Source organism: Rhinolophus sinicus, chromosome 3, assembly GCF_057876585.1.
Source record: "Rhinolophus sinicus isolate RSI-liver-muscle chromosome 3, RSI-T2T, whole genome shotgun sequence".
Taxonomy (NCBI): domain Eukaryota; kingdom Metazoa; phylum Chordata; class Mammalia; order Chiroptera; family Rhinolophidae; genus Rhinolophus; species Rhinolophus sinicus.
Genome location: NC_142503.1, coordinates 180,180,535 through 180,205,895, shown reverse-complemented (window position 1 = coordinate 180,205,895; position 25,361 = coordinate 180,180,535). Strand labels below are relative to the sequence as shown.

The following is a 25,361-nucleotide window of genomic DNA, read 5'->3' as shown; positions in this document are numbered from 1 at the left end:
TGAGCTAGCAAGCACGGATTGCATTTAGCACGGCAGGTTGTGAATAGTGTGGCTCCTGCTTCCTGTGTCTCCAACCCAGACGCCAGCAAGACTAGAGTGGTATGACTCCCCTACCTATGGCCCCGTGGGTGTTCCTTTTTGGCCTCACCATGTCCTGCGTTCTTATGGGGGGAGCGGGACCAGAGACCCCGCAGGCCGCCCCGCATGACAAATGGCGCAGCGAGCAGGGTCTCCCGCATGACAATTCACTTCTTGTCGTTCCAGCAGACCAGGCAGCACTTTCCAGGCCTTCCTGTGTGTGAACCGGGGCCATGGAAGTCCTCAGGGGTGAGAGGACCCCATGAGGGGCAGCTCTAGCCCCAGGGGCCAAAGCCTCAAGGTGTGGGGTTTCTGTACAGTGACCTCAGGGAGATTCAGCCCTTAGCAGCTCTGGCTCCTTCCAGGTGGAAGGAAGGCCCTGCTGGGCGGGTCCAGATACAGAAGCACAGGCTGCGGCAGAGGTTGGGGGCATTGTTTATTCAAGGCACAGTCATAGCATTAATAACAAGAAGGTTCGACATTCTGGCACATTCCTTTAGTGGTGGTGGCCAAGGGAAGTCCAAACCTCCCACTTGGGGCCCCAGAGGACGCAATGCTGCTGACAGGTACTTTGCTTCCAGAAGTGTCTGAAGCAGGCAGGTGTGGAGCTGCTCTAGGCCCACGGGGCGCTTCTCGAGGGCTCTAGGCAGTACCAGGTCCCCCCACTGCAGAGCCAGCTCCCTCCAGAATGGATCAAATCTGAGAGGGGGTGCTTCAGTGGACAGATGGGGGAGAGGCAGCTGGGAGGTGGGCCAGGGGAGTAGGATGGAGGCCAATGTGTGAGGCAGGTGTGGGCCGAGAGAGCAGGCTGGAGGGCCAGTGCCTGGATGTGGTAGGTAAGGAGCCAAAGCCTGCCTCCCCTTACACCCCCACAGTGACCAGAGATGGTCCAGTGGCTATGGTGGAGCCCTGCCAGTTGCCTGGGTCTCCAGGAAGAGTAGAGAAGTGAGTGGATTCTGGAACTTTCCCAACATTCGCACGCATTCTCTCAGAACTGAATTGCACTTGGCCCAAATTCCGAAGGGGAAGCCCTCAGGCATGCTGCCATGTCATCTGCTGGGACCCTTTCCATATGCAGCTTCCACAGGCTGCCGGGTGGGCAGGGGGAGGAGAGAGGAGGGACAACGGTGGAAGTGGAAGCAGCAGGAACAATGCAGCCGGGGCTGCAGAGATTAGAGGTAGGTGCCAGCAGGTAGTGCCCAGTGAAGGAGGGCCCACAGGACAGCTTCTGGCAAGAACCCCTCCCCCGCACACACACACAACAGGGCACTCTGGGGGTCAGGCAGGGCCTGGAGCTCCCTGCTGCAGCCCTGACCACCCTACTCTGGAAAGGACCTGTCTCCTTGTTGGCTCATGAAATGCTAGGAGAGGAGGTCCTGGGCATCCTGTGGGGATTTATGAGGGCTGACGGGTATAATTCCCTCCTTATTCCCAGCTGGGCCAGGAGGGGGAGAGATTGCCTCCTCTCTAGCAGACTCATGCTCTCTGATAAGATCCTTCAAGCCAAAATCTGGGGGTACGGCAACGTGTGCCCTCTGAGCAGCATTTCCCCTGTGGGGTGAAGCTGGGAACTTCTGGAGCTGGGATGTGGGCAAGGAAGGAGCAGGGGTGAGGCCCAGGTGATCTGAGTTCAGGGGCATCCATGTGCTAATACACTCAGGTGTTGTGAGCCTGGGGCCCACCTTTAGCAGCTTAGCTGCAGGGACCTTGACCTTTGGAGGAAGGAGCTCAGGAGAGTTCTAGAGCATGCAGACCCCATTCAGCTTGGCTCATTCTGGTCCCCGGAGGCCCCAGCTGGCCCTTCTCCATGTCCTCCTTTGCTGGGGTGCCCGGTGGTCCTAATGGGGGCCTGTCCCCAGAGGCAGAGGCCTACACCCCCTTTCTGGGGTAAAGGTGCTGGATGTCCCCAGCATTGTTCCTTCTCAGGATTTGACTCATCCAGGCCTCAGGTGGTGGCAGCCATGGAAGGGCAGCCTATTCCACTAGAAAGGGCTTCTTTGTGGAGAGCACAGCCCCCACCCCACCCCTGGCAGGGTATCCACAGGGTCTGAGCCACGACCACCCTGGAGACCACTTGAGTGGTCTTCAGTCCGGAGTGCAAGAGAGGAGAGAAAGGTCCTACTTGGAGGCCAGGGAATGGCCATTGCTTTCAGTTTGAGGCATGGATGTCTTACCCTAAGCTGCTGCCCACCTTGGCCATGCTGGGGGCCCAGGCACTCACGTGGGTATGAGGCAGGAGCAGCTCTCAGTGGCCACTCCTGGGCCTTGTGGTTCCTCTCATTAGGCCCTGGGGCTTGAGGAGGTGTGGTGATTTCCCACCACCCAACGTTTTGGGAGAAGACGCCCTCTGTGAATGCCGCCTCTGTCTCTCCCACCTCATAGCAATCATCCGAGGTTTGCCTTCATCATAATGCACACAGGTCCATTTAATGAGCCCCGAGTGACCGTGCCCCAGCTATCTTTACAAGAATACAAAGGAGAAGGGTCTCTACCCTGCTGCTCCTGGGGACAATTGTTAAGGGTCACAGGAACAGGAAGGGCCTCCGTCACTGCCTCTCAGGTCTAGGGTCCTAGCTGCCCCTTGCTCCGGTGGGGAGGGGGGAAGAAACTCTCTCTTTGCAGACCCCCATGCAGGGAAACCTGGATGAGGTAGTCACCTGTCCTGTTAACGAGGCCCAGCACACATACCTTTGCTTCCTCAGATTGCAGGGGAGGGATGGGCCAGGAGTAGGGTTGGGGGGGGGGGGGGCAGAGCAGCAGCAGAAGCTCCTTAGTAGGGCAGCTGGTGGAAGGGTGGAGAAGCCCCTGGCGAGTCTTTGGTGGGCTTCTTTCTGCCTCCTCCCTTATGCACACCTTCTCCATCTGGACCCCAGGAAGGTCCCCCCAGCATTCAGTCTCTGTGCCCAGGGCTTCAGCCACCTCTCCCAAGACATGGTGCTTGCCATCCTGGGGTCCCTCTGCATTGCCTAGCACCTCCCGTTCTAGCTGGTCAGCAGGTCGGGGCCTCCACACAGCCAATGGCCAGGGTAGCAGATGGCTACGCTGGGCCTTTCCAAAGTCAGCAGAAGTAGTGGGGAGGTGTAGGACCTGCCCTGGCCGCCACTCCTGGCTGGAGTTGCCAGGTGGAGGCCTCAGGTGCTCGTCAGTGATACTGGCTCTGGCCCTCCAGTTCCAGGCCTTCTTGGAACTGGGCCGGATCCCGCTCCCTTGCAAAGCCCCTCACACTGCTCTCCTCTTCTCCCGCTTCTGGCTCTCTGTTCATGGTGCCGTAGGTGTGCCGGGCTGGGGAAGAGGCTGGGGTCAGGTTCATCTCCGGCTCTTGCAGCACGGTGGCCACATACAGCTGATGGGGACAGAGAGGGGAGATCGGGGTGAGGTCACGTCTGGGGCAAGGCTCTGGGCATACCCTTTCCCCTTACACCTTACCCCCGGAGCTCTGCGCCTCCAAGCCACGATCCTTCCTCTTTCACCTGCACCCCGAGGCCTGGCCATCCCACCTGCCCAGTTGCTCTTGGTCATTTAATGAGCATTACGAGCTCGCAGGGCTCTTTAGTACAGGTCTCCTAACTCCTGGTCCACTGTTCCTTCACACATGTCATTCATTCTGGGTTCCAGGTCAGACTGAACCCAGGGGTACATGACATTAGGTTCCCCGACGGTAGGGTCTGGAGAGATCCCCCCATTCCTGAGCGAATGCACTTTTTAATACAGCTTCAGAGGCGCATCCACGACTCCCTCAGGCTGTGTCACTGGTTAGCCTGTGAATCAGGATTTGAAACTGAGACTACTGTCTGAGGTCTTGGACATGTGACCTGTTAAATCCAGGAATGGTCCCAGGAAAGCCTGGGTTGGGGGTGGGGAGGTAATAGAGAAACACAGGAAGTACGGGGGATAGAGCTGTTTGTCATCCTACGAAGTGGCTTTTAAACCAACTCCTTATTTTGAAAATATTGTGGGATAGAACTAAACCTTTCCTGTAGGAATTCATTTCAGTGAAACCAAACAGCCCTAGTTGATGAGGGAACAATTTTCCTGCAGAAGAATCTAGACATTTGCATAACGCCAAAGTAAATCCCTTAGATGACCTTTTAGTCATAAGTAGAAAATTATAACTGAACAATGGAAGAAGCTAACTGTCAGCTGCTCATCAGGGAGTCACTTTAGCATCATTAACGGGACTGAACAGGATATTATGTATCTCCTGATGGGATGCATGGCGTTAATCTGTAATGTGGTCTAGCACCTAGTATTGAACTTCAATCTATCAAGCCTTTGGATCTAACTTCCAATTTTTAGGAAACACAGGAGGTAGTGGAATCTGCTGTAAGATGTCACGAAGAAACAGAAAAACCCAGAAGGTGGGACATTCTGCAGGCCTACTGGCTTGGTCTCTCTAACAAGTCATTAGAAAGAGATGGTGCTAGAATTAAAGGGACAGGCACAAGTGCCAGGTTAATGTAGCACAGAGACTGGACTGGATCTTGCTTTGGACAAGCTATAAAAGATATTTCTGCAACACTTAGGACAATTTGAATATGGACTGGGTATTCGAACAGGTAAAAATGTATATATATGGAAAGATGGAGATTGTTAACAAAAAATACGGGTTATAAAACTGTATGCAGGATTATTTCATTTTAGCAAAAATTATTTATACAGAGGTGCCAAAAAAAGTATACACATTTTAAGAGAGGAAAACTAATAAAATTGTAAGACTCAGTATATACTGGTAACAAAAGATGAATACAAGTCATATTTAACTTCTGCAATTACAAGAGGGGCTCGAAGTGGTTACCATCAGCTTCCAGACACTTCTGATTACGGCAAACTACTGCTTGAGCAACATTGACCAAAGTGTCCACTTGTGTACATTTTTTTGGCACCCTCGGTATATATCTGGAAGAATATACACTGAGGTATCAGTGGTCATCTCTGGGTGGTAAGAATATATAATTTTTATTTTCTTATTTTTGCTCATCTGTTTTTTTCCCCATGATATTTACAGTGTTCATATACCATTGCTGTAATAATGAAAGATTAAAAAAACCAATTCCAGCAAACTCGGGTTTTAGAGTCAGACAGAGCTGGTTCAAACTTTGTTCTGTCACTTCCCTGCTTAGTAGTACCCTCGGGTCTAAATTGACCTTTTTGAGATTCAGTTTCCCCATCTGTAGAATCAGAATGAAAACACCTACTATGTGGGCTTATCATAAAGATCAAGAACGAGAATGGCCCAGGGTCAAGTTCCTAAGAAAATTTCAATAACCCGTTGCTAATAATATTTGAAAAGGGTCACCTTGGAAGGGCCCCAGGGGAGATGCTCAGTGAGAGAGACTTTCCTGATCGGAAACCTCTTCCTCTTTCCAGTACTGAAGCTCCTCCTCCCCTGCCACCCCCAGAGACAATTTGTCCACCTATGTAGGTTTGTTGTTTTTTAAATGTGAGGCAGACCTGTAGCTCTGTGCTCTGGGAGTGGGCATTTCCAGCGCTGTTGTGTCTCTGTATTTGAACCTAACTCTGCCACGACGGAAGCGCCCGCTCTCCCACCGGGCCCTGCCCGCCACTCTGCATTTCCATCAGGCTGCCTTTGGTTCTGCCAATGCTCCTGATTGTCCTTCTGGGCCTTTGCACAGGCTGATCCTCTCCCTCCAATGCTCTTCCCCCACACCCTATTCCACTTGGCAACCCCTACTCCCATTCCTGGGGTCGGACTAGATGCTCCCTCCTCCGGGAAGCCTTCTCCGCGTGCCCTCTTCAGTGCTCCTCCAAGGCGCCCAGGCTATGGACATGGGCCAACCAGTCCCCAGCTCAGTGGACGCATCGGTGGCCCTATATCTGTGCTTGGAGCTAGGATGTGGGCCAGTGCTCATACCCCCACAGGCCGAGCCACAGCATGGGAGCCAACATCCAGTCTGCTGGGCCCTGCACTCTGCGTCTGGCCTGGTCTCTTCACATGCCAATGGGCTCACTTATCTAGTGCCACTCTGGCCTTACCATTCAGTGCAGACCTCCAATAGCTTCCTGCAGCTCTGTCTGTGCCGCGCTGCCTGGCACCTGTGCCCTTGGAGGCAGCCTGTGTTCCTGAGGCCGAGCCCCAGCACGTCCCTGCGTCTATACGACTGAGCTTGCTGTGGCTGGGTTCTCCCTGACCTTTCTCTTCCTCTCTGAGTTCCTTTTATGGAACGCCGAGTAAACTTTGGATCTTCTATCTTTCCAGATCTTCAGCCAGGGCCACGGCAGCAATTTGACCTGGGCCAAGTCCTGCTGTGTCAGAGGAAGGGAGCCCAAGGGGGCCCCATCTCCTCCCCAGCACCCAGGGTGAGCACTGAACGTTGGTGTCCCCACAATGCTGCTGGAGTAACCCACCCCTGTAGGCACCCCCTCCCACCTGTCCCCCAGGGTGAAGGCACTGACTCACAAGGGAGGTGGGCGTGGAGGAGGTGCTGCTTGGCTCCATGTCAAACACGGTTTCCATTGTCTCCTCGTGCTGCAACAGTGGGGAGAAACGTGAAGGGTCTCAGAATGGGGGTATCTGCCCTTTGCCCCCTCCTGTACCTCATTCAGAGGAGAGTGCACCCTGCACCTGGGCTTATTAACTCAGCCTTAACTCAAATGATCTTCTGGATGTCTAGAACTGCAGCCCAGGTGGCAGGGCTAAAGCTCAGGGGGACAGAGAGAGGACTGGGATGCTAGGGAATGCTTCTGGAATGTTCCATTCTCAAGGAACCATAATGGGGGAAGTAAGCAAAGTTGGGATTGGGGTTCCAAGAGGATCTTGCTTTGAGTCTAGGAAATGCCTTGACTTCGACTCACTCTTCTTTCCTCCCAGGATTTCCCCTCGCTATGTGGAATGAGTCCTAAACCACTATGGTCTAGTCCCCTGCCACCGTCCTTCTCCAGAGTGGACACTTGGGCAACCAGATCCCATGGCACCATTGTATTGGGAAGACAGAGCCAGAGGCATCATGCACTCGCTCCTTCACTAGCATGGCACTTGGGCCAGGGAAGGGAGGAGGGGGCTAGGTGGAAAGGGCAGTGGGGGTCTGTGCCCACGGTCCCAGATATGATGTGGTCACTAGAAGCGAGAGGAGCCTTTTCCAAGAAGCTCCTCCTCTGACTCAGCTGGATGCTAGTACTTTAAATCAACCAACTTTCTTTTCCTTATATAAATTAATTTAAAAAGGAAACAATTCATTGTTATAAACAGAAAACCGGTGTTGTTGCTATAACAGAAAAATGAATAAATAAGAACTAATGGAAAAATAAATGTGTAACCATGAAAAACAAAAGGTAATGTTTTCACCCACTGGGAATCCTTCCCGTCGACTGTACAGACACCTCCCTTTGGGACATGCTGAGCTAGAGCACACAGCACCATTGGCAGGGCTGTCCATGGGCATGGACGGACTCCCTTCTCTAATGACGAGGCTGGGCCCCACCCGCACGGAGCCGAAGGAGTCACGGAACCCAGAAAGCCAGGCTCCCCCCCAGACAGCCTCTAGGTCAATATCCTGGGACTTCTAAAAGTGAGACGATGACTATGCCCCGTCCCCAGGTCATCATCCTTTACCACCTCCCCCACCCCCATCCTTCACTCCAGCCTCTCTCTCAGCCCTCCATCCCTTGGAATGGTGCTCATAGCTCAGTGGCTGGACAGGCTCACATGGTAGGAGGGATGGGCCAGCAGGCTGCTGTTCAGAGGAGGTGTCAGAGGAGAGAAGAGGAAAGGACAGTTTGTTGTCTTCTAAATATCCCCATCCCGTGAGGGGGCTAGTGCCTGGGCCAAGGCAAGGTGCATGCACACACACACAGAGTTTGTACAGTCCGTAATCAGAGAGAAAGTCTAGAACCTTTCATCTCTGTGGTGCTGGGAATGCCCAGGTCAGGAGGGTATCCTAGAGCTGTGTCCCACAGGAACAGGGGAGAACCAGTGCAGGAAAAGCAGGCTGGCAACTCACCTTATAGTCAGGTACCTTCCGAAACTTCCCCAGAAGAGTGCCCAGGAAGGCAATTATCATGGAAATGATAAGAGTAGTAAGGGAAAAGATGGTGATGCTGTGGAGGGAACCTGCCAACGAGAAGAAAAGGGGCTCAGTGCTCGAGGACCGGAGCTGTGGTCAGGCGTCTGCCAGCTGAGATGCCACCTAAACTGACAGATGCTTGGGCTCCACTCAGTACCTCTGTAGGGGCTTCAAGCCTGCAGCAGAGAGGCTCTTGCCCATTTTCCCTCCTAACAACTGGAGTCAATGAGCCTGACACAACAACATCACGCCTTGGTGCTATTTGGCCATTTAGAACTTGGCATCTTGTGGGTCCCATGAAAAACATTTAATTGACTTAAGTACCCACTTAAATGCCCATTAAACATGTCCTCCACCCATCAGTTACCTCCCACATCACAGTCTCTGGGAAGTAGCTTTGAGTTACTCATTTGTGCTGCTGCCCCCACATACGATCCCTGACCCACACCTTTCCTGGTGAGCGTGCACTTAGCCAGGCGAATGGCACTGAAAAGCAATCCAGAATTTAACAGTCACCTGTGTTTTGCTTGGCGCTATTTAGTAACTTTTTTAGGATAGCAGTTTCCTAACTACGTAAATATTAAAAATCAGTCTTTATAGTCAGAGGTAACTGCAAAACGATGCTTAGCATCATGTTTTTATAGTAGCAAAAATGGTAAACAACACTGATATCCAACCATGGAGAAATGACTAACCCTGATAGAGTTTAGTGCAGCCATTACAAGGCATGTGCTCAAACAGTATTTTAATCACACAGGAGATGGCTCAGAACATAATGGTCAGTGGAGAAACTCAGGATACAGGACCAAATGTTATAAAACAAATATCACCATTTTGAAAAGTCATAACAAGCCAATAAACTCCCTCCGGCTTTGCCCCCTCCCCAAAATGTGTGCACAGAATGAGGTCTGGGAGCAACCAGGCTCCAGGTGAGGTTATGGGTCATTCAAATGTTGATCTTTCTATTTTTCTAATAAACAGGTGTTCCCTTACACTTAGAGAAAAGCATTCCAAAAAATGAATCTGCTAGGTGGCAGGAAAAGCCTAGGGGGATAAGAAATTGGGGGTTGGGGGTGGCAACAAATAGGTAATACACACAAGTGACTGAGAGCTGAGTGTTTACAGCTGCCACTGTGACAGAAAGAGTAAAGAAATACAGACTTTCCCTCCCCCATGCCACTGAGAAGGTCAAGGTCAAGTGTCCCTCAAGTCAGGCCAGTGTGGGGGGAGAAAGGAATCAATACGGTGTGGGCAGGAAGGAGGACGGGGAGGTCAGGGTGAGCTTCTTGCTTCAGGGAGGTTTTCTAGTCTCTGGCCGGAGGGGACAGGGAGAGCAGCTTCTTGCAGCCAAGGAAAAAGCTGGCTGCTCCGGCAGACGCTGACTCCTCCCCAGTTCCCAGGTTTCTGGCAACTCATAAGACCAGGATCCCAGCGGGAATGTCACGAGAATTGAGCCTGAGGGCTAACATCTTATTTCCCGCCAGCCTTGAGTTACAATGAAGGAATATAATGTTTCTTGCCCTCAGGGTTGTAAACCGAAATGCCTCCAATTTGGACACTGCTGGCCCAAGCCCTTACCTTCAAAGTTCTGTTCTGTCTGGCCTCTGATGTGAACCCCTAAGGCCTAGAGAAGCCACTGGGCTGGGCCACGCTCAGCGAGCAGCACCTTGGCCCTCTGGCTCTCTGCTTTCGCAGAGCTGCTGTGGAGGGCTTGATGGAGCAGGGGGGCAGGCAGAGGGGGGATGGCCGGCAGGCCGGGGCCTACCTAACCGTAGGATGGAGAAGAAGAGCATCCAGAACAGACCCAGCAGCGGCGCGAAGATGGCCTGTTTGACGGCGGCCATGTGGATCTGCCCGTTGAGCTTGGTCGGGGCGTAGGAGTAGTACATGTTATAGCGGTCGGTGATGTGCTTCATGCACAGGTACAGCAGTCCTGGGGGCCCGGACAGGGAGGCACCCTCAGTGGCGCTCCCCAGCTGGGGCTTATGCTGCCCCAAGTCCCCCAAAGGACTGAAAAGCCAGAGTCGGGGCCTGTCACATTGGAGCAGCAAGGGCCGGGGACAGGCTGCGGGAGCCCCGTGGGGCCGACCTTTGGGACCATTGTTTTCCCGTGAGCCCCCAGGACCTATTCTGTCAGTTTGGTGAAGCGTCATTTGCTCATGCATTCAGTCAACAAACATCCTGTGTAAACAGCCATGCAACCTCAGCCCCCTGACCTGGCCCTGGCCCTGACACCTCCCGGCCTGCTGACAGGCTATCCCAGCTCTCCTCCCGCTCTAGGAGGTGGTCTGATGCTGTGGGGCTCAACTCCTCCTCCCCGTCTGAGGGTGTGAAGCCCTGGCTGTGCCTTAGGGATAACTCACCAAAAGGGACAATGACAGGGCAGGTGATACTGTACGCCACCACCACACTGAAGACGTTCAACATCCATGCGTACTCTCGCCCATACTGGAAGTCTATGGCCTGGTCCTGGGGCAGAAGGCAGGAGTCACCCTAAGGTGGCCAGGCCCCCTTGGCTTGGCTATTTCTGTGGCTCCTTATCTGTCCTCTGGGAGCTGGTCAGCAGCTCAGGCCTGGAAGCAGCCTATCTTCCCACCCTGGAGTCTAAGAAGCACCTACCTCACCTCACCATGCCTCCCACACTTGGTGCTTCCAGCAGGCCCCCCCTCCTGACACTCTTCCAAGGGAAACTAAGGGCTGTGCTTAGAGAAGGGCCTGGCCCTCACCTTTCTGATGTGGACTCTCTCTGGCTCCGACCTGGAGAAAAAGAGGCGGGTGCTGTACAGGAAGAGTGACCCCAGGCGCAGCAGTTCCATGCCTGTGCCAATCAAAGCTGCTGTGATCACGTAGTTGACGAAGAAGGCGCCATTGTCTGGCAGGAACACACACCTGGGCATGGCGGAGAGTGGAAGGCAGCAGCAGAAGCCAAGGAGGAAAAGGAAAGGGCAAAGGTGTTGGGAGGAGGGAGGAGAGAGAGTGAGGAAAAGAGCGAAGGGAGTGGGGGTAGGGGGTGGGGTGGAGGTAGGGATGGTGAGAATAAGTTTCATAATCTGTGCTCCCAGCTCAATTTAAGTTAACAGTCGCCCTTCAGAGCAAGGATGGGGTTCATGTCCATACAGTGTGGATGTGTTAGGAGATGCGTGTGCTGGCTTGATCTAAAGCAGGCTGTTTGACCTGGACCCACAGCCCCTGGAGAGTCCTCGAGTAGAATTGGGCTGAGGAGGGGCGGGGGCGTCTGTGACCTTGAATGGGGAAAAAAAATTACATCTTTATTTCTACTACCCTCGATCTGCAATTTAGCATTTCCTTCAATTAAGAATGTGGGCAAAAAAACACCGCAATGTCAGCCATGGTGGTGGGTCTGTCACCCACTGAAATCAGGTATTTTCATTCACGTTGCCGTCACTGCTGACATCTTACAATATCATTTGTGCTCATCACAACTCCAAAATGATGCTAGTTATCAGACACGCTGCTCAACTACACAAGGTTGAAAATTCCCTCTCTGCAGACGAGTATTAGACGGAGCTGCCCAACTTCAAGTAGGAGTCATTCAGCCACCTAATGGCCAAGCTGCCTGTTCTCACACTGGTGACTCAGGCATCTACAGAATTCTGTCAACTTCCTTGAAAAGAGTAATCTGAGAGCCCTGGACGTAGTTCAGTAGTCCTTCAAAAGCTATTCTTTCTTGATGGCATCAGAGTTGAGTCAAGGACTCATAATACTTTTCTTTCTCATATATAAACTGTATTCAAGATATTGAATAGCCAAAAATGAACTCACTCATTTTGGAAAAAAACAACAACGTATTACAATTATAGTTTGCAGAAACTACAGAAAACTTGGAGAATTCTGATCCTCACTCTATAGAGCAAGCTATGGAAACTTGTGTGTCATTTGCAATATCTGATCGTTGAAAATTAGTATTTTCAACATCTATAATCCTAAAAAGACATGAAATTGGCTGGAGGTCCAATACGACCTACATGTTGTCTTGTTAAAAGATCCTCCCTACCCCAATATAATATTATTTTTTCAGCTAAATAACATCAGCTTTCACATTGATGCCTCTAAAACAATAAAATGTAACTTTAACTTGCCTATATGTAAGACGCTTTGTCCTGTTATTAAGTGTGTTATAAAGATTGCGTTACAAATTCTATTTTTAAAATATTTGATAACTACATTTCAGTATAATTGGTATTCTTTGTAATCCCGGTATTTTGTGCATTTGAAGACATTTACTCAGTACATGTAAAACTGGTGAAATCTGAATAAGCTCTGTAGATTGTTTCCATGTCAGTTTCCCGGTTATGATATTGTATTGTAGTTATGCAAGATGTTATCATTGGGGGAAACTGGATGAAGGGTGCACAGGATACTGTTGGGGGACAATTTCCTGTAAATCTGTAATTATTTCAAAAACTTCAGGGAGAGGGTCCCTGTGCTTTACCAGATTCCCAAAGGGGTCTCTGCCACAGGAAGGGTTAAGAGGCTGCCTAATGAGAGTGTTTGTATGCACTCATCGCTACTTGTGTGAGCAAATAAAGGACATATGTATCCACTTGGTGTGAACCCACAGCAGCCCCAGTGTACACTGGGAGTCCACCGGAAACATGCCCTCGAGTACTCACTGAAACTTGATGGATGCCTGCTCCAGATAGTAGATGTCAAAGAGCCAGCGGAAAAAGACATCCAAACTAGAAGCAAGCACAAGGCCAGCCTTTGCGTTAATCAATCTAGGAGCTAAGGCCTGGGGTGCAATTCTTCTTGGACTGTCTCCACTCCTTCCACCCACCCTTGCCCAAGCCCCAAAGACTCTTGCATCCTAATATGGCCAGTCCACCCACACTGCCTCTCTTCCTTCTTAATGCTGGGACACCCGGGCCCCTAACCCTTTGGCTTTTCAGCTCAAGGCCACTTCCTTTAGCAAAGTTTCGCCAAGCCATTTCTCCCACAATGTTCTTTCCCTCGTCTGAGTTTCTACTGCACTTTGGCTGCGTTTTCCCCAACTTGGGCTGCCAGTGAGCTGGGAGGGATGGCTTGTCTTCCAGTTCAATGATAAACTCTTTGAGGGCAGAGGTCATGGCTGACCCCTGAGAGTTCACATGAGACCTAGGACATGTTAGGCTCAGGACAGGCGCTGGATTGTCATTTGAGGAATGGATTTGCAGCAATCACAGGTCAGCCTACAGAGGAGGTTTCACCTCTAGGGTGAGCCTGGCTGAGAGAGGAGGGATAGTTAGAGGTGAGGTACCTGGTCAGTCCCATCGAGGGCAGAATGACCACCATGAACACCAGAAAGATGTAGCACTTGTACACTATGATAAGATTCTGGCTTGATCTAAAAGGAAACACACAGAGAGATTTATTCAGTGAGCGAGACGTGATAAGAACCAAAGGTCAAACTCCAGAATGAAGAGAAGGAGAGAGACAGCGCCCTGGCCTAGAACATTGGTTTAAGAGTGCATCCCAACGCCATCTCCGTGGAGCCCTATGGGGTGTGCCGTGACTGACAGCAGCAGGAAAGAGTAGCATGATTAACTCGTGATGCCTGCCCGGGGCACAGGAAAGGGAAGGACAGGTACCATATACTCGGTATCTGCTGAAAGGACATTACCAAGGATACTCAGAATCCCTTCAGAGTTTCAGTAATCAACATAAGTCCTGCTTTGGCCAGAGGGAAGACCAGTAAGGATTTGTTAGGACAAACCTCTTGGTTTACTGCTTGGTAGGATGGTAGGAACTTTTGGTGCAGGAAATAACTTTTGAGACCCACATAGTCTTCAGGCCAAAGCAGGTCCACCTGTCCCAGGATATAATAAATACTTTCTATCCAATTAGTCCCCATAGAATTATTAGGACTAACAAATGGGAGCTAGCTCCTGATTATTTAAAATGTGGGCATTGTGTGGGTTCCATGGGTCCACAGTCAGGCTGAGTTCATGGGCTCCTCACTACAGCCATAGCAGCCTTCCCCACAACCTCCACGTAAGCCCTGCTTTCTCCCTCTCGTCCTGTGCCCTCTGCCTGCATCTCTGCCTGCAGCTCCATCCACTCAGGGCATAGCTGGCTGATGAGTGAGCAGCCCAAGGAGGCCTGCTTTGGGCCCCATATCCCTTATATGGTGGCCCTGTCTCAGCATCCCTGAAGCCAGAGGCCCAGAGACAACCTGGTCCCCTCTTTTGGGATGGTTTTGGGTATTAATTTCCGTTCCCTAGGCCAGATGGGAGGATCTGAGCAGTAGGCTGGTGGAGGTGGCAGGCAGGGAAGAGCTGGGGAGAAGAGCCGGCCTAGGAAAGGAGGCCCTAGCTCACCTGGTCCAGTGGGCTTCGAGGAAGGCAGAGAGGTAGACGATCAGAGGCAGCGACACTGTAAAGGCCCAGAGCATCAGGGAGGGGAAGAACTGGGTCACTATCGGGTTCTGTAGGGCGGAGCAGAGGAGGGCAGAGAGACATCAATGCAGTAAGGCCCCTTCCCTTTCGAGGCCACCCCTGCCTTCTCCCACACTCCTGGCCTCTTCTCCAGCTCAGTCCCAGAGCAGGCCTGGTTTCCCTGAGTCGGCACAGAAGGCCTGGTGTTTCTTACCCGCCTTCCTGACCAGGGGTCTGCTTGGCTGGGGGCAGGCAGAAGCTGGCACCCCCAAGATCAAGTGGCATCCTGAACAGGCTTAGATCTTCTATGCTGAGGTCACTGGAGGGGCAGCCTTAGGCTACCCCTAGCGACTTCACCCTAAGGCCAGAGCCAGCTGCCTCATACCTCTGGGAGATGATGCCATCTTTAATGTGATGTTCTGCGAGAAGTGGTCAAAGGGGAAGGATGGGAAAAAGGAATCCCCAGGGATTGCTACGGAGCTCCTACCTGGAGCTTAGTGGGAAGATGACAGAGGAGGACAAAAGTATGTGTGCGTGTGTGTGTATGTGTGTGGAAGCATGTGTACACGTGCATGCTGATAGAAGAGGGATAGGGATAATATAGAAAGAGGCCCCCTAGGCCCATGTAACAGCCTGAGGCTGTAGAACTTGGAAGGGGCCAGTTCAGTTCCTCTGAAACCTCCTGTCAGTATGAAGCATGCTCTGACTTCAGGAATGGCTCCTGTGTGGTCCAGCACTCCCACTGTGGAGTGGGTGTGTCTGGAAGTGAGGGATGTGGAGACAAGTCTGGGGTCCTACTTCTCTCAGAAGGCTGTGTTGGAACTTACCTCACTCTTCCCCACCCTCAACCCTATACCTGAAACCAAGGACCCCAGCTCTAGAGAACATGGGGAGAACAGAGCTGTCACACTTGCCACACGCTCTGCTGTAACTTTTGTACCTCTAGAGGGTCTAGGGGGACTCTGACTTAAAGAAGCCACCCGAACCCACATTTGATTGGACCACCCAAGCCCCAAAACTCAGCCCAGAGCCTGCCTGCAGCTGCCCCACTCTCCCTCTGCTCTCCAGTTCCAGTCCCTAAGATGGGCAGAGACCTGCATTCATCCCTTTTAAAACAAAGGAAACTCCACCCCACCATTTACACCGCTGCCATCTCCACCATGTTGGCGGTGCACGGGCTCTGGAGTTGTGTCCCCATGGGCCCCTCATTCCATCCTCGTCTGAGTGTTTCCTTCCCCTCCCTGGGGCCCCACCCTGGCCTGAGCAGAGCAGCACCTGCAGCTTCTCGAGGGGGCGGGTGACGTTGTACATGTCGATGGTGTTGATGATGATGGCAGGTGTGGTGAGGAAGAAGAACAGGAAGAAGAGGAAGGTGTTGATTGAGATAAAGCGGGCCCACCAATGGAAGCGGCGGACGGACAGGTGCTTCCTGGGGAGGGATGGAGGAAGGAGACCGCACTTAGGACCCCGGGTGGGTCCTTAGACAGAGCCCACGTGCTGTTTCCTGCATGCCAGCTGTGGGCTCAGGCTGCCCTGGTCTAATGCAGCCCCATGGGCCCAGACCTGCATGCAACTGGCCCTGGACCTTTCCCTCAATCACACCATTTGTAAATGTTCTGAATATATCCCATGGGTGAGCCACAAAATAGATCTGGGTTCTTTCTGCAGGAGAAACGTTTTCGCCAAGGGTTGGTGCCTTCCATACTTGTGGAGGGGGTGCTGGGGAGTAAGCAGAGGCTGTGGTGCTCAGAAGGGGACACGGCCCAGCCCAGTGGGGACTGTAAGTGGGCAGCAAAGTGGGAGAGGAGGCCTTGATTCCTTTCCACATCCTGTTGCCTTCTTCAGTCTCAGAGGAGCTCAGAGGAGAGGGGATGCACAGAGGGGGCTTACCAAATAATGTCTTTGGGGTGTGGGGCAAAGGCGACCCTCCAGCGGTAGGATTTGACAATTGTGGTCACTGAGGACTGTTGGGGGGACACACCACACTGGATGTACTTGTAATCGTCCATGATGCTGCGGAGATGGGGGAAGGAGACAGAAGTCTAGGGTGAGGCTGACGGGTTTACAGGGATCTCATGCCAGGGTCCCACAGGTAAGCGCTCATCACTTCCTGCGGATCCTTGAAGCCTCAGATAGGTCTCCCAGGACCTTAGAGGTGGCAGCTCCTATGGCTTAGTTGCTGGAGGAAAGTGGCATTAGAGGGAGGGACTGTCCAGGAAGGGAGGGGACCACACAGGTCTCAGTTAATATCTGGGCCTCTTAGCAGTGGCAGTACAACAACGTGCTCTTTCTCTGAGGTTGACGGGGAGGTACTAATTTCAGCCTCATCTTAATATCAGTACGAAATACTAAGTTCTTTCTGGGTACCCGACACTGTGCTAGTTGGCAATTAATACACTCCCAATTGCACAGATTACTAAATTGACGTGCCTGCAGACAGAAGCAAAGAGGGGCAGGTGCTGGTTTTGGAACTCCGTCTTTCACACTTCTGCTGTAATTAAACCCCAGCTCCTCTCTACTGAGTGACAGTGTCTCAGAAAATAAACAGGATTGTCTTATGCAGGTGTACGGTCTTATATAGCACACACACCAAATAGAACATATATCTTTCTTAACACTCTGGGAGGTGGACAGGGAAGATATATGTAACCACATTTGAAAAATACGAAATTTGAGAGTGTAAGTGACTTACAAAATTGCACACAATTATTTGTGACTAAATTCTAGGCTGTCCCACGGCTGCTTTGCAGGGTGGCAGTGGACAAGCACAAAGTGTGGTGCATGATCAGGCTTCTCCAGGGAGAGGTGGGACCCCACAATCAAGAGACTCATTCTGGGGCTCTCATCTACTTGACCCAGTGCTAAGGAGCTAAGGATACTTCTAGAACATTCCAGAGTGGACCTGCTCTACAGTGGGGCTGCCAGAGGCTGGGGCAGAGGAGAGAGGAGGCTGTAAGACTATGAATAAGGGGAGGCCTACAGCACAAGAGGAGAAACAGCACGCTGAGCTTCTCTATTCTGACTCTGTCACTGGTGAGGAGAGGGGTGATGTGTAATGAGGGAGAAAATGGATATCATTCTTGTCTCAGAAGAGGAACCAAGAGTTCAAAGGTTACCCTGACCACTTCCGTGCTGAAGCAAGGACATATGGGAATGAGGAGCCCAGGGCCTGGGCGTCTCTGGGGACAAGCCGAGCCTGGCAGCTGGGGGGAAATGGATGTGGCCATGCTCTGGAAAGCAAGATGGCGGCTGCCCGTGAGGAGCATGGAGGAGTTGAGGGGAGGTCAGGATATAGCAAACTGGAGGGAGGTGCTCTCCTCCTTCCTTTGGCTGAAATGAGGGTAAAGGAGGATGGTTTCAGAGAAGCAGAGGCCTAATCTTGAGGCTGGGCTGGGCACAGCAAGCTGCTGGCCCTGCACTCACCGCTTCGTCATCCTGGCGTCCTGGAAGGTGACAAAGATCAGGTCCAGACGTTTCAGCTGAACACGGTTGAACTCGGCATTGAACTCATCAGTCAGCTGCTCCTCCAGCTCACTATAATATTGCTCTGCATCTACCTGGCGTGAGATGTGGCCCTCAGAGCTGGAGAGGCCAGAGCTCCAGGAAACCCTTGCCTGTACATGAGCCTTCTCTCCGCTCAGTAGCCCAGGAGATGGTGGGTCTGAGGCCTCATTTCCATCCCCAGCTCCCTTTGAAGCTTGGCAAAGAGCTCAGGACCCCAGATGGGCTCCAAGATCCCAACTCTAGAACAGGAAGAGGCTAAGACTCTGAAATTAGCTCCGTGCTCTTAGATCTGGGGAAAGTGAGGCATAGCTGGGCGTAAGGGGATGCTTTAGGACTTAGAGTAGACTTCAGAAGAGCAGGAAAATGGGTTTGCAGCATTTTCAGGAATGAGGGATGATTCTTTTTCTGGACTGGCTAGAATTTGGGGCTGCCTTGAGCCAGGTATTTGAGTCTTGAGGCTGCCTTCTAGCCACAGTGGGTAGGTGACAAGGTGGAGCTCACTGCCTTCACATGTTCCTGTCCTATCTCTGTGAAAGCCTGAGCCCCAGCAGGCATAGCAACCTCCTATGTTCTCTTGGATCCTCCCATCCAAGAGCAGAAGTGGGCCAGAGAAAGCCTCCCCGGATCCCTCTGGAGGTGGCCCAGAAAGGCTTCGGCTCCTCTACATTCTCAACAAGGAGGCAGGACGGGCGGGAAGGAAGGGAAGAAGGCGCTATAGCATTGGAGCAGGCTGAATGGGTCCTGGGCCCTAAGGGTGCGGGTGAGGGACACTGCCCGAGCCCTGGACAGAGCAGTCCCCAGCTCCTCCTCTGCTGTGCCCCAGGACGCCTTTGCCTCTTACCTCTTTGAAGCAGGTCCAGCACTTGCAGAAGCACAGGCGGGAGCAGGGGTGGGTTTTGATCATCACCTTTCCGTACTTCTTAGCCTTGGCCGTGTAGTAGAGCCGGCCCCTCATGGCATGGCGCCTGTCCGTGGGGAGTAACGGGGGAGGGGCGGGGAGGGATCTCGTAGTGGGGGGGCCAGCAAAGCCACCTCCTCCCCTCCTACCCCCACCTCAGACCCAGACAGGCCCTGCTGCAGCCTCACCTCTGATCGTCCAAATCAATCAGGTTCCTGACGTCATAGCAGAAGTGGACTCTGGTCACTACACACCCTGGATAGGCCTCGCTGCAGCCACAAACATGGATGCTGAACCAGCTGTGGGGTTGGGAATGTGCCACCCTACCCCATGCCCAGAGCCTCAGCCCACAGGGCTGGGTGGCTTAGCTGCCTGTGGTTCCTGGTTCTTGGGTAGAGAACCCAGCTCTTGCTCCTAAAGCCAAACTTCAGGGTTGATCCCTGGTCATCTGAGATTGGCCACATCCTTCCCAGATGACCCAGAACAGGGCCCAGGGGCAGAGCTGGAAACTGTTCCTCATAGAGAAATAATGAGCTCCTGGGGCTGGAAACTTGGGTTACAAAAGACGTCTCAAGATGACCTGCTTTAGATAACTGTGGTCCAGGACCTCCCTGGGCTTGTAGTTGGAGCAACAGGGAAAGGAAAATGAGCTCTCCCACCCCCAACACCCACACCATGCACAGAATCCCTGACTTCAGAAGGCCTGCTCTGGCCCCAGGGCTCCCTCACTCTGAAAGGCTGACCCTCAGCCCAGTCCAGGGTGAGCCATCACCTGCGGTATCTCTCACCCCAGCCTCCTGAGCTGACTCACCACCCACGTGAGCACCCAGGCAGGGTTAGCAGGACGACGCAGTGCATGCTCAGCCCACCCAGCCCACTTACTGAAAATGCTTAATGATGACTTCTGGGTCTTGGATGTCTTTGGGGACGTAGGTAATCATCAGTGTCCTTGTGACCTAGGGGGGAGGGCGAATGGAGAAGGAAGACTGTGCTCACAAACTCCTGGATATCTGGGTCTTTGGGTGGCCCGGAAGCTTCTGGAGCAGGCCTTCTACTTGCCACGCCCAACGGGCTGAAGCATTCAGGGGAAGCTTTCAGGGGTATGTGGATTTGGGTTCTGGGGTGGGGTAAAGTCAATCATTCGGAGGGATGGCCTCGAAGGAGCTATCCCACTCCCCTGAGCCTGTGAAAGGCCGAGGACAGGACCCAGGGCTGTTCCTCTTCACTGTTTCCCTTCCCCACCAGAGCTGGACAGCTCGCAGGATTCTTCCCTTGTGATGCCTGCCCACGCCCCCTGGCTGCTCGTCTCCACACCCAAAGGCACCTGTGTACTTCAAACCCCGGGACGCTGCCTGAGCCTCTTTCCTGGCCTGGGGAGCGTGCCCAGCCCACGTGCAGAGCAAGGAGTGGAGTAGAGTTAAAGACCCCTAATGCATCTCTCAGAGTGATGGGCAGTGAGTTGATGGGAAAATGCCCCGATGGCTCCCCATTAGGCTGGGGAACTCCACCACAATTCTCAAAGCTTCCCATGGGATTAAGTACCGGCGTCCACAATGGCGAGCTGCCCTTGCCGCTGCCTTTTATCACAGGCTTCTCCTCCAGTTCCACTGTACCTCCCCCACCAGCGGTCCTTCCTGGCATCACCTCCCAAATAAACAAATGCTACTCAAACTCTTGTCTCAGGGTCTGCTTGGGAGATGGGGTGGGGGTAATCCAAACCGAGATAGTGGGGAGACTTGGGGGCAGGAACTGGGGTCTCTGACCTAAGAAAGATTCTAAAAGGTCAAGGAGCTTGGGCATAGCTAGAATGAGCAAGTGTGGAGACAGGGTCCCAGAGAGCAGTTTCCAGGCTCTTGGCCTCATGTAGAAAGGTGCTGGCTCGGTTATTAGATGGCCATCAGCTATAACCAGTTAGCCACTGGCCACTAATATAACTGCCGTGGCTGAGCTAGTAAGCGCGGATTGCAGTTAGCAAGTGGGGTTGGGTTGGTTGGCAGAGAAGTGGACGGCGGATCGTGTGGCGCCTGCTTCCTGTGTCTCCAACCCAGCTGCCAGCGAGACTATAGTGGTATGACTCCCCTATCTATGGCTCCGTGGGTGTTCCTTTTTGGCCTCACCATATCCTGCGTTCTTGTGCGGGAAATGGGAGCTGAGTCCCTGCATGACATCAAGCAAGGCTATGAAAATGTTTACCCAGTGGTTCAGCAGAGGACACTGACCACTTCGGATGTGGGACCCTGCTGGTCCAGGGGTTTCTTAACCCTTGAGTTTTCAGATGGTGGGAAGGTCCAAGGGTCCTTGGAGAGGGGACAGGGCACCAGGAGTGCAGGGGTAGGAGGCACCTGGGAGCAGCTGTTTACCAACCAGTTTGGAAGTGACTCCATGGTTTAACACCTGGATGGCTGTGCAGGGGTGCCAGGTGGTGAACCACAGGGCTATGGGGAGGGAGCTTCTCTGCTCAGGGGAGACTGGTCCCCACAGGTTGCAGAATGTGCTCAGCGGGAAGCCTCTGAGGCTGCAAGTGGGCAGCTCAGCGGGGGAGGGGCTCTAGCTGGGAGGGAGCAGCTCTGGTAGCTCTTTTCACTTACTCACCTTGGAGCTCTTCTTGGGCACAAATGCTAAGCACTGATGAGTCATGAAGATGAGGTTGGTGATGAAGTAGAGGAAGGAGAAGAAGCTATGCAGCCACAGGACCTTACTCCTATCAGGAGCAAGACACGGGAGGGTGAGAGCCCCTCTCCCACCCCCACAGTCTCCCCCGGGACCCCTCTCCCTCAGACCACCCTCTAGTGCGTGCTTCCAGACTCTTGGAAGGGATGGCAGTGGTGAGACGGGGGTGTCCCACTAACGAAGCCTAACATTTACTGAGTGCTCACTCTATGCCAGACCCAGGGTGGGACTAGCTACTTAACACACATTTTCTCACTAGACTCTCACTAGATAGGTACTATCTTCCATCTACCCCTAAGGAAATGAGGTGATCTGCTTGAGGTCACTCCCAGCAGTGGCAACACTGGTGGGTGAGCCCAGAGACTCCCTACTGCTGTGTTGTACTGTCAGTGGCTGAAGTTCAGATCCCCACAGCTGCCCAGTGGGCCAAGCGGAAGGGCTGCCCGACCTCTGTGATGAGGGACTCTGGGGTCCTACACGAGTGGGAGGAAGGTGGACCCAGTGGATTCGCTACCCCTCCCCTGGGTTAAAACGAGTGGTGGCACTAGGGCTTTGGTTTCATGTGATACTGTCCCACGGCATCTGGCCAGGATGGCTGTTCAGAAATAGGGCCTACCTTATTGGTGTGGTTTGAGGACAGAAAGGCTGCCTTGCTTCAAAATATCTCCTCACCACTTGTGCAGGTGCCTGACATTTCACCTAACAGTCCCATCTAGCTGGACGCCTCGATCCTCAGTTTCCTCAGAGGGGGCAAGGCTATGTGGTCTCTAAGGAACATTCCAGTATGGTGCCAGTATGGATTTATGAATCTTGATGGCTCTTTGCTGCCTTGTTAAAATTCACTTCTTGTTGGGAAGGTGTAGGCACCTCACACCAGGGGAGGCCTGGGAGAAGCTGCTAACTCTGTTCTGGTATTTGCAGCACCCTAGGAGGAGCTGGCTGAAATGGGAGGTGAGAGGAGGCCGCAGCCCCATTCTGCTGATTTGGGGGTTTGATGGATTGCAGGGTGCAGGAACAGAGTGGGGTGGAGCATGTGTGTGTGAACCCCCACTCACACCTGCAGGAACTGCTGCTTCTGCCTTGTCAGGAAGTTGGTCAAGCCCGGCCAAGACACTTAGTGGGTCTGTTTTCTCAACATAAACCAGCAAGGTTTCATCTAGCTCAGTACAAATTGATTTGACCACCTGTTGGGTTGGCTGATGGTAAAATCCATGGTTTCTGGACCATGAGGGCTGGAGGGGGCTTAGAGATCATGTGCAACAGCCCTTCCCCCGCCACAGACTAGAAATGAAGCTCAGAGGGGTGGATGCACTGTCCTAGACCCAGGGCCAGCTAATGGCAGAGGTGGGGCATGGACCCAGGTCATGTGGCCCCTCCACCGCTCTACTGGGGGAATCAGGTTTATGCTTCCCTCAATTATATGAGGGTTGACTGGACCTATATTGTGGGCAGGAAGCAATACTCTAAACCTCTACTAGCTATAAGGTCTTTGCCTGTTAGGAACTGGACATACTAAGCAAATAGGACCATCTTCCCAAGTCTTCAGGAGTGTGTGGTTTGGGTAGTTCCATCCATTATAGAGACACTGCACCAAGACACCCATTTCAGGACACTCTGAGGCACCGAGTCCTGGCCCACCAAGAGAATACGACTTCTGACGTCCCACTTAGCACACGGGTTCCCAAGGAAACCAGGCCTTTCTTAACAGCAAAATGGTGCCCACAGTACAGACCCACACTCCGGACTTTCTCTGCCCCCCAACACCCTCAGCCAGTAGAATGGGAGGTAAGAGGATCAGGTACCTACTCTGTGGGGACATTGACAATGGTGGTTCGACCAAAGTGACTCTTCCGGTCTGAAAGAGAAGAAAGCTGCTCACTGCAAGCCTGGTTCCTTGATTGCTGGGGGGGGTGGGGGCAGCATTCAAGGTTCTCGAACGAGAGCCTGGGGTCTGGAGATGTTTGCCTGCGACCTGCTCTTCCTTCTACTTCCCCAGAGCTTGTCTCCAGCTTCCAACAAAAATAGCAGAAGCCTCTTCTTCTCCCCGGGTCTGCTGAATGGGGCTCCTTGGCCGTGAAGCAAGACCAAGTCTTGGTCAGTGCTTGCTAAAGGAACCCTCCGCCCCCAGCATGAGGGGAACGATGAAATTAGCAACGTTGTTACCACTGACAACAAGCACAAAACCCTGAAACTCCAGAAAATGTGACGCTTCCTTCCTCAGAATAAATCCTTCTGGCTAAGTGTATTAGTTGGTCAGTTTAGACATCTCAGGTGTTGGGAAATGTGTCTAGAAATCCTGCATTCTGTTGTCATTGCCAGCTCACTAGCTTGGGATGAGGGTCTGAAAAGACAGGGTCAGAAGTTGTTTGTGCTCTGGTGGTGGCATTTGGTGGCACGAATACTGTGTGCTACATTGAGTTAACTGAGGTCTGCTTCTGGCCGAGACGAAACAAGTAGCAACCTGAGCAATCAGGGTAAAGCTGGCTGCCACCTGGGCGTTTCAGGTGCTGTTGCCCACCACGTAGCTGTACAGCCTTCATACAGCTCTGGCCATCTTCCTATTTTTTAGTGAAATACTGGCTGTTATTGACTGAGTACCTACTACATCAGGCACTGTGCCAGCATGGACTATCTCTCAATCCCCGTGACAATCGGGAAAACTGAGGCTTGCGGGGATTGATTGACCGAATATAAGATTAAATAATTTGCTAGATTGGGCAAAGGTATTTTCTGAGAAGCAGATGTGGGTAAAAGTTGGGAAGCAAGATTTTTCTGTCTTTGAAGCCCAAGCCCTCACCCATGATGTTATTTTGTCAAAGGGACTTACGCTGTTATAACAAGTGTGGGTAGCTGTCTTACAAGACACATTTTGCCCTAGGGTCTGTGCCCATCAGAATGGGTACAGGGAGAAATCAGGTTCAGAAATCTTTGCAGTGGGTCACATGTCATAAAAGGGCCTCCAGAAACACCTGGCAAGTGTGGTGTGGGTCATGGAAAAATATACAGTTTCACACTGAATTCCTACTACCTGTCTGCTAGATGCCAGGCCCGGGGCCAAACTGGTGATGAAGGAGGTATCATCTCCAGTCTCCAGAGAGGGACCTAAAGCACGGGTTGCCTGAGGTCACGTAACTAATTTTAGGAAGCAGAATTAAAAGGTAGATTTCTAGACATCCAAGACCCAAGCTGTGTCTTAACTACCAGCCTGCCTCTCTGGTCTAGTGGCCCAGGTCCAGGGCCCGCTAAGCTCTGCCTACCCAGCACGGTCCCAGTGTAGTTGATGGGCAGAATGATGCCCAAGGAGGGAATGCAGAGAACAAGCACGAAGATGATGAGATGATACTGGAACGTGATATAGACGCGGGCATCGTCGCCACACTTGCTGATGAGATCCTCGTTCCTAAAAGAGACACACAGACAAGGACAGGCCTCAGGAGCCAGCGTGGTCACAGCTTAAGTCTGGAGGGGGTGTAGGTAGAAGAAAGGGAAACAACATTACCATCCTAACCCCAAGGTTTTTTTGTTTGTTGGGTGTTTTTTTTGTTGTTGTTGTTTTTAAGAAATAGTACCCTTTTTCTCAAAGCCTCTATTATGCCTGAAATGTATTTCGCTGAATTTCCCGGGCCTATCAAAGATAGAAGCTATGTTATAGATACACACTTAGGAATCCAGAAGCACTTCCAGAAATCAAACATTCATTTGGTCTTTTCTTGCTTCTTCAAACATTTTCAGTGCTTGCTATGGTGCAGAAAACGGACGAACTACTAAGTGATAGCAAGGTGCATCCTACTGTTAAAAAGTGATTTCTTTTAATTA

General features: G+C 52.3%; 1 protein-coding gene across 11 annotated transcripts in view; it reads right to left on the bottom strand.

Annotated features, from left to right (window-relative positions):
* Window positions 1-496: 496 nt before the first annotated feature.
* The window catches only part of TMEM63C (transmembrane protein 63C), a 113,640-nt gene continuing 88,775 nt past the window's right edge, over window positions 497-25,361 (bottom strand). For 9 of the 11 annotated variants that reach the window (XM_088797424.1, XM_088797428.1, XM_088797429.1 and 6 more), the window contains 18 exons: window positions 24,803-24,945; window positions 23,352-23,400; window positions 21,468-21,576; window positions 19,758-19,831; window positions 19,064-19,144; window positions 18,819-18,942; window positions 17,897-18,030; window positions 16,364-16,486; window positions 15,749-15,902; window positions 14,417-14,523; window positions 13,357-13,443; window positions 12,734-12,799; window positions 10,826-10,988; window positions 10,463-10,568; window positions 9,865-10,032; window positions 8,037-8,146; window positions 6,497-6,565; window positions 497-3,421 (listed from right to left, as the gene is read on the bottom strand). In XM_088797424.1, coding sequence (XP_088653550.1) covers window positions 3,221-3,421; window positions 6,497-6,565; window positions 8,037-8,146; window positions 9,865-10,032; window positions 10,463-10,568; window positions 10,826-10,988; window positions 12,734-12,799; window positions 13,357-13,443; window positions 14,417-14,523; window positions 15,749-15,902; window positions 16,364-16,486; window positions 17,897-18,030; window positions 18,819-18,942; window positions 19,064-19,144; window positions 19,758-19,831; window positions 21,468-21,576; window positions 23,352-23,400; window positions 24,803-24,945 — 2,068 coding nt within the window. In that variant the 3' untranslated portion in view covers window positions 497-3,220. Of the gene's footprint in view, window positions 3,422-6,496; window positions 6,566-8,036; window positions 8,147-9,864; window positions 10,033-10,462; window positions 10,569-10,825; window positions 10,989-12,733; window positions 12,800-13,356; window positions 13,444-14,416; window positions 14,524-15,748; window positions 15,903-16,363; window positions 16,487-17,896; window positions 18,031-18,818; window positions 18,943-19,063; window positions 19,145-19,757; window positions 19,832-21,467; window positions 21,577-23,347; window positions 23,401-24,802; window positions 24,946-25,361 lie in introns of all 11 variants that reach the window. The other 2 variants (XM_088797431.1, XM_088797432.1) reach the window with 2 other exon arrangements.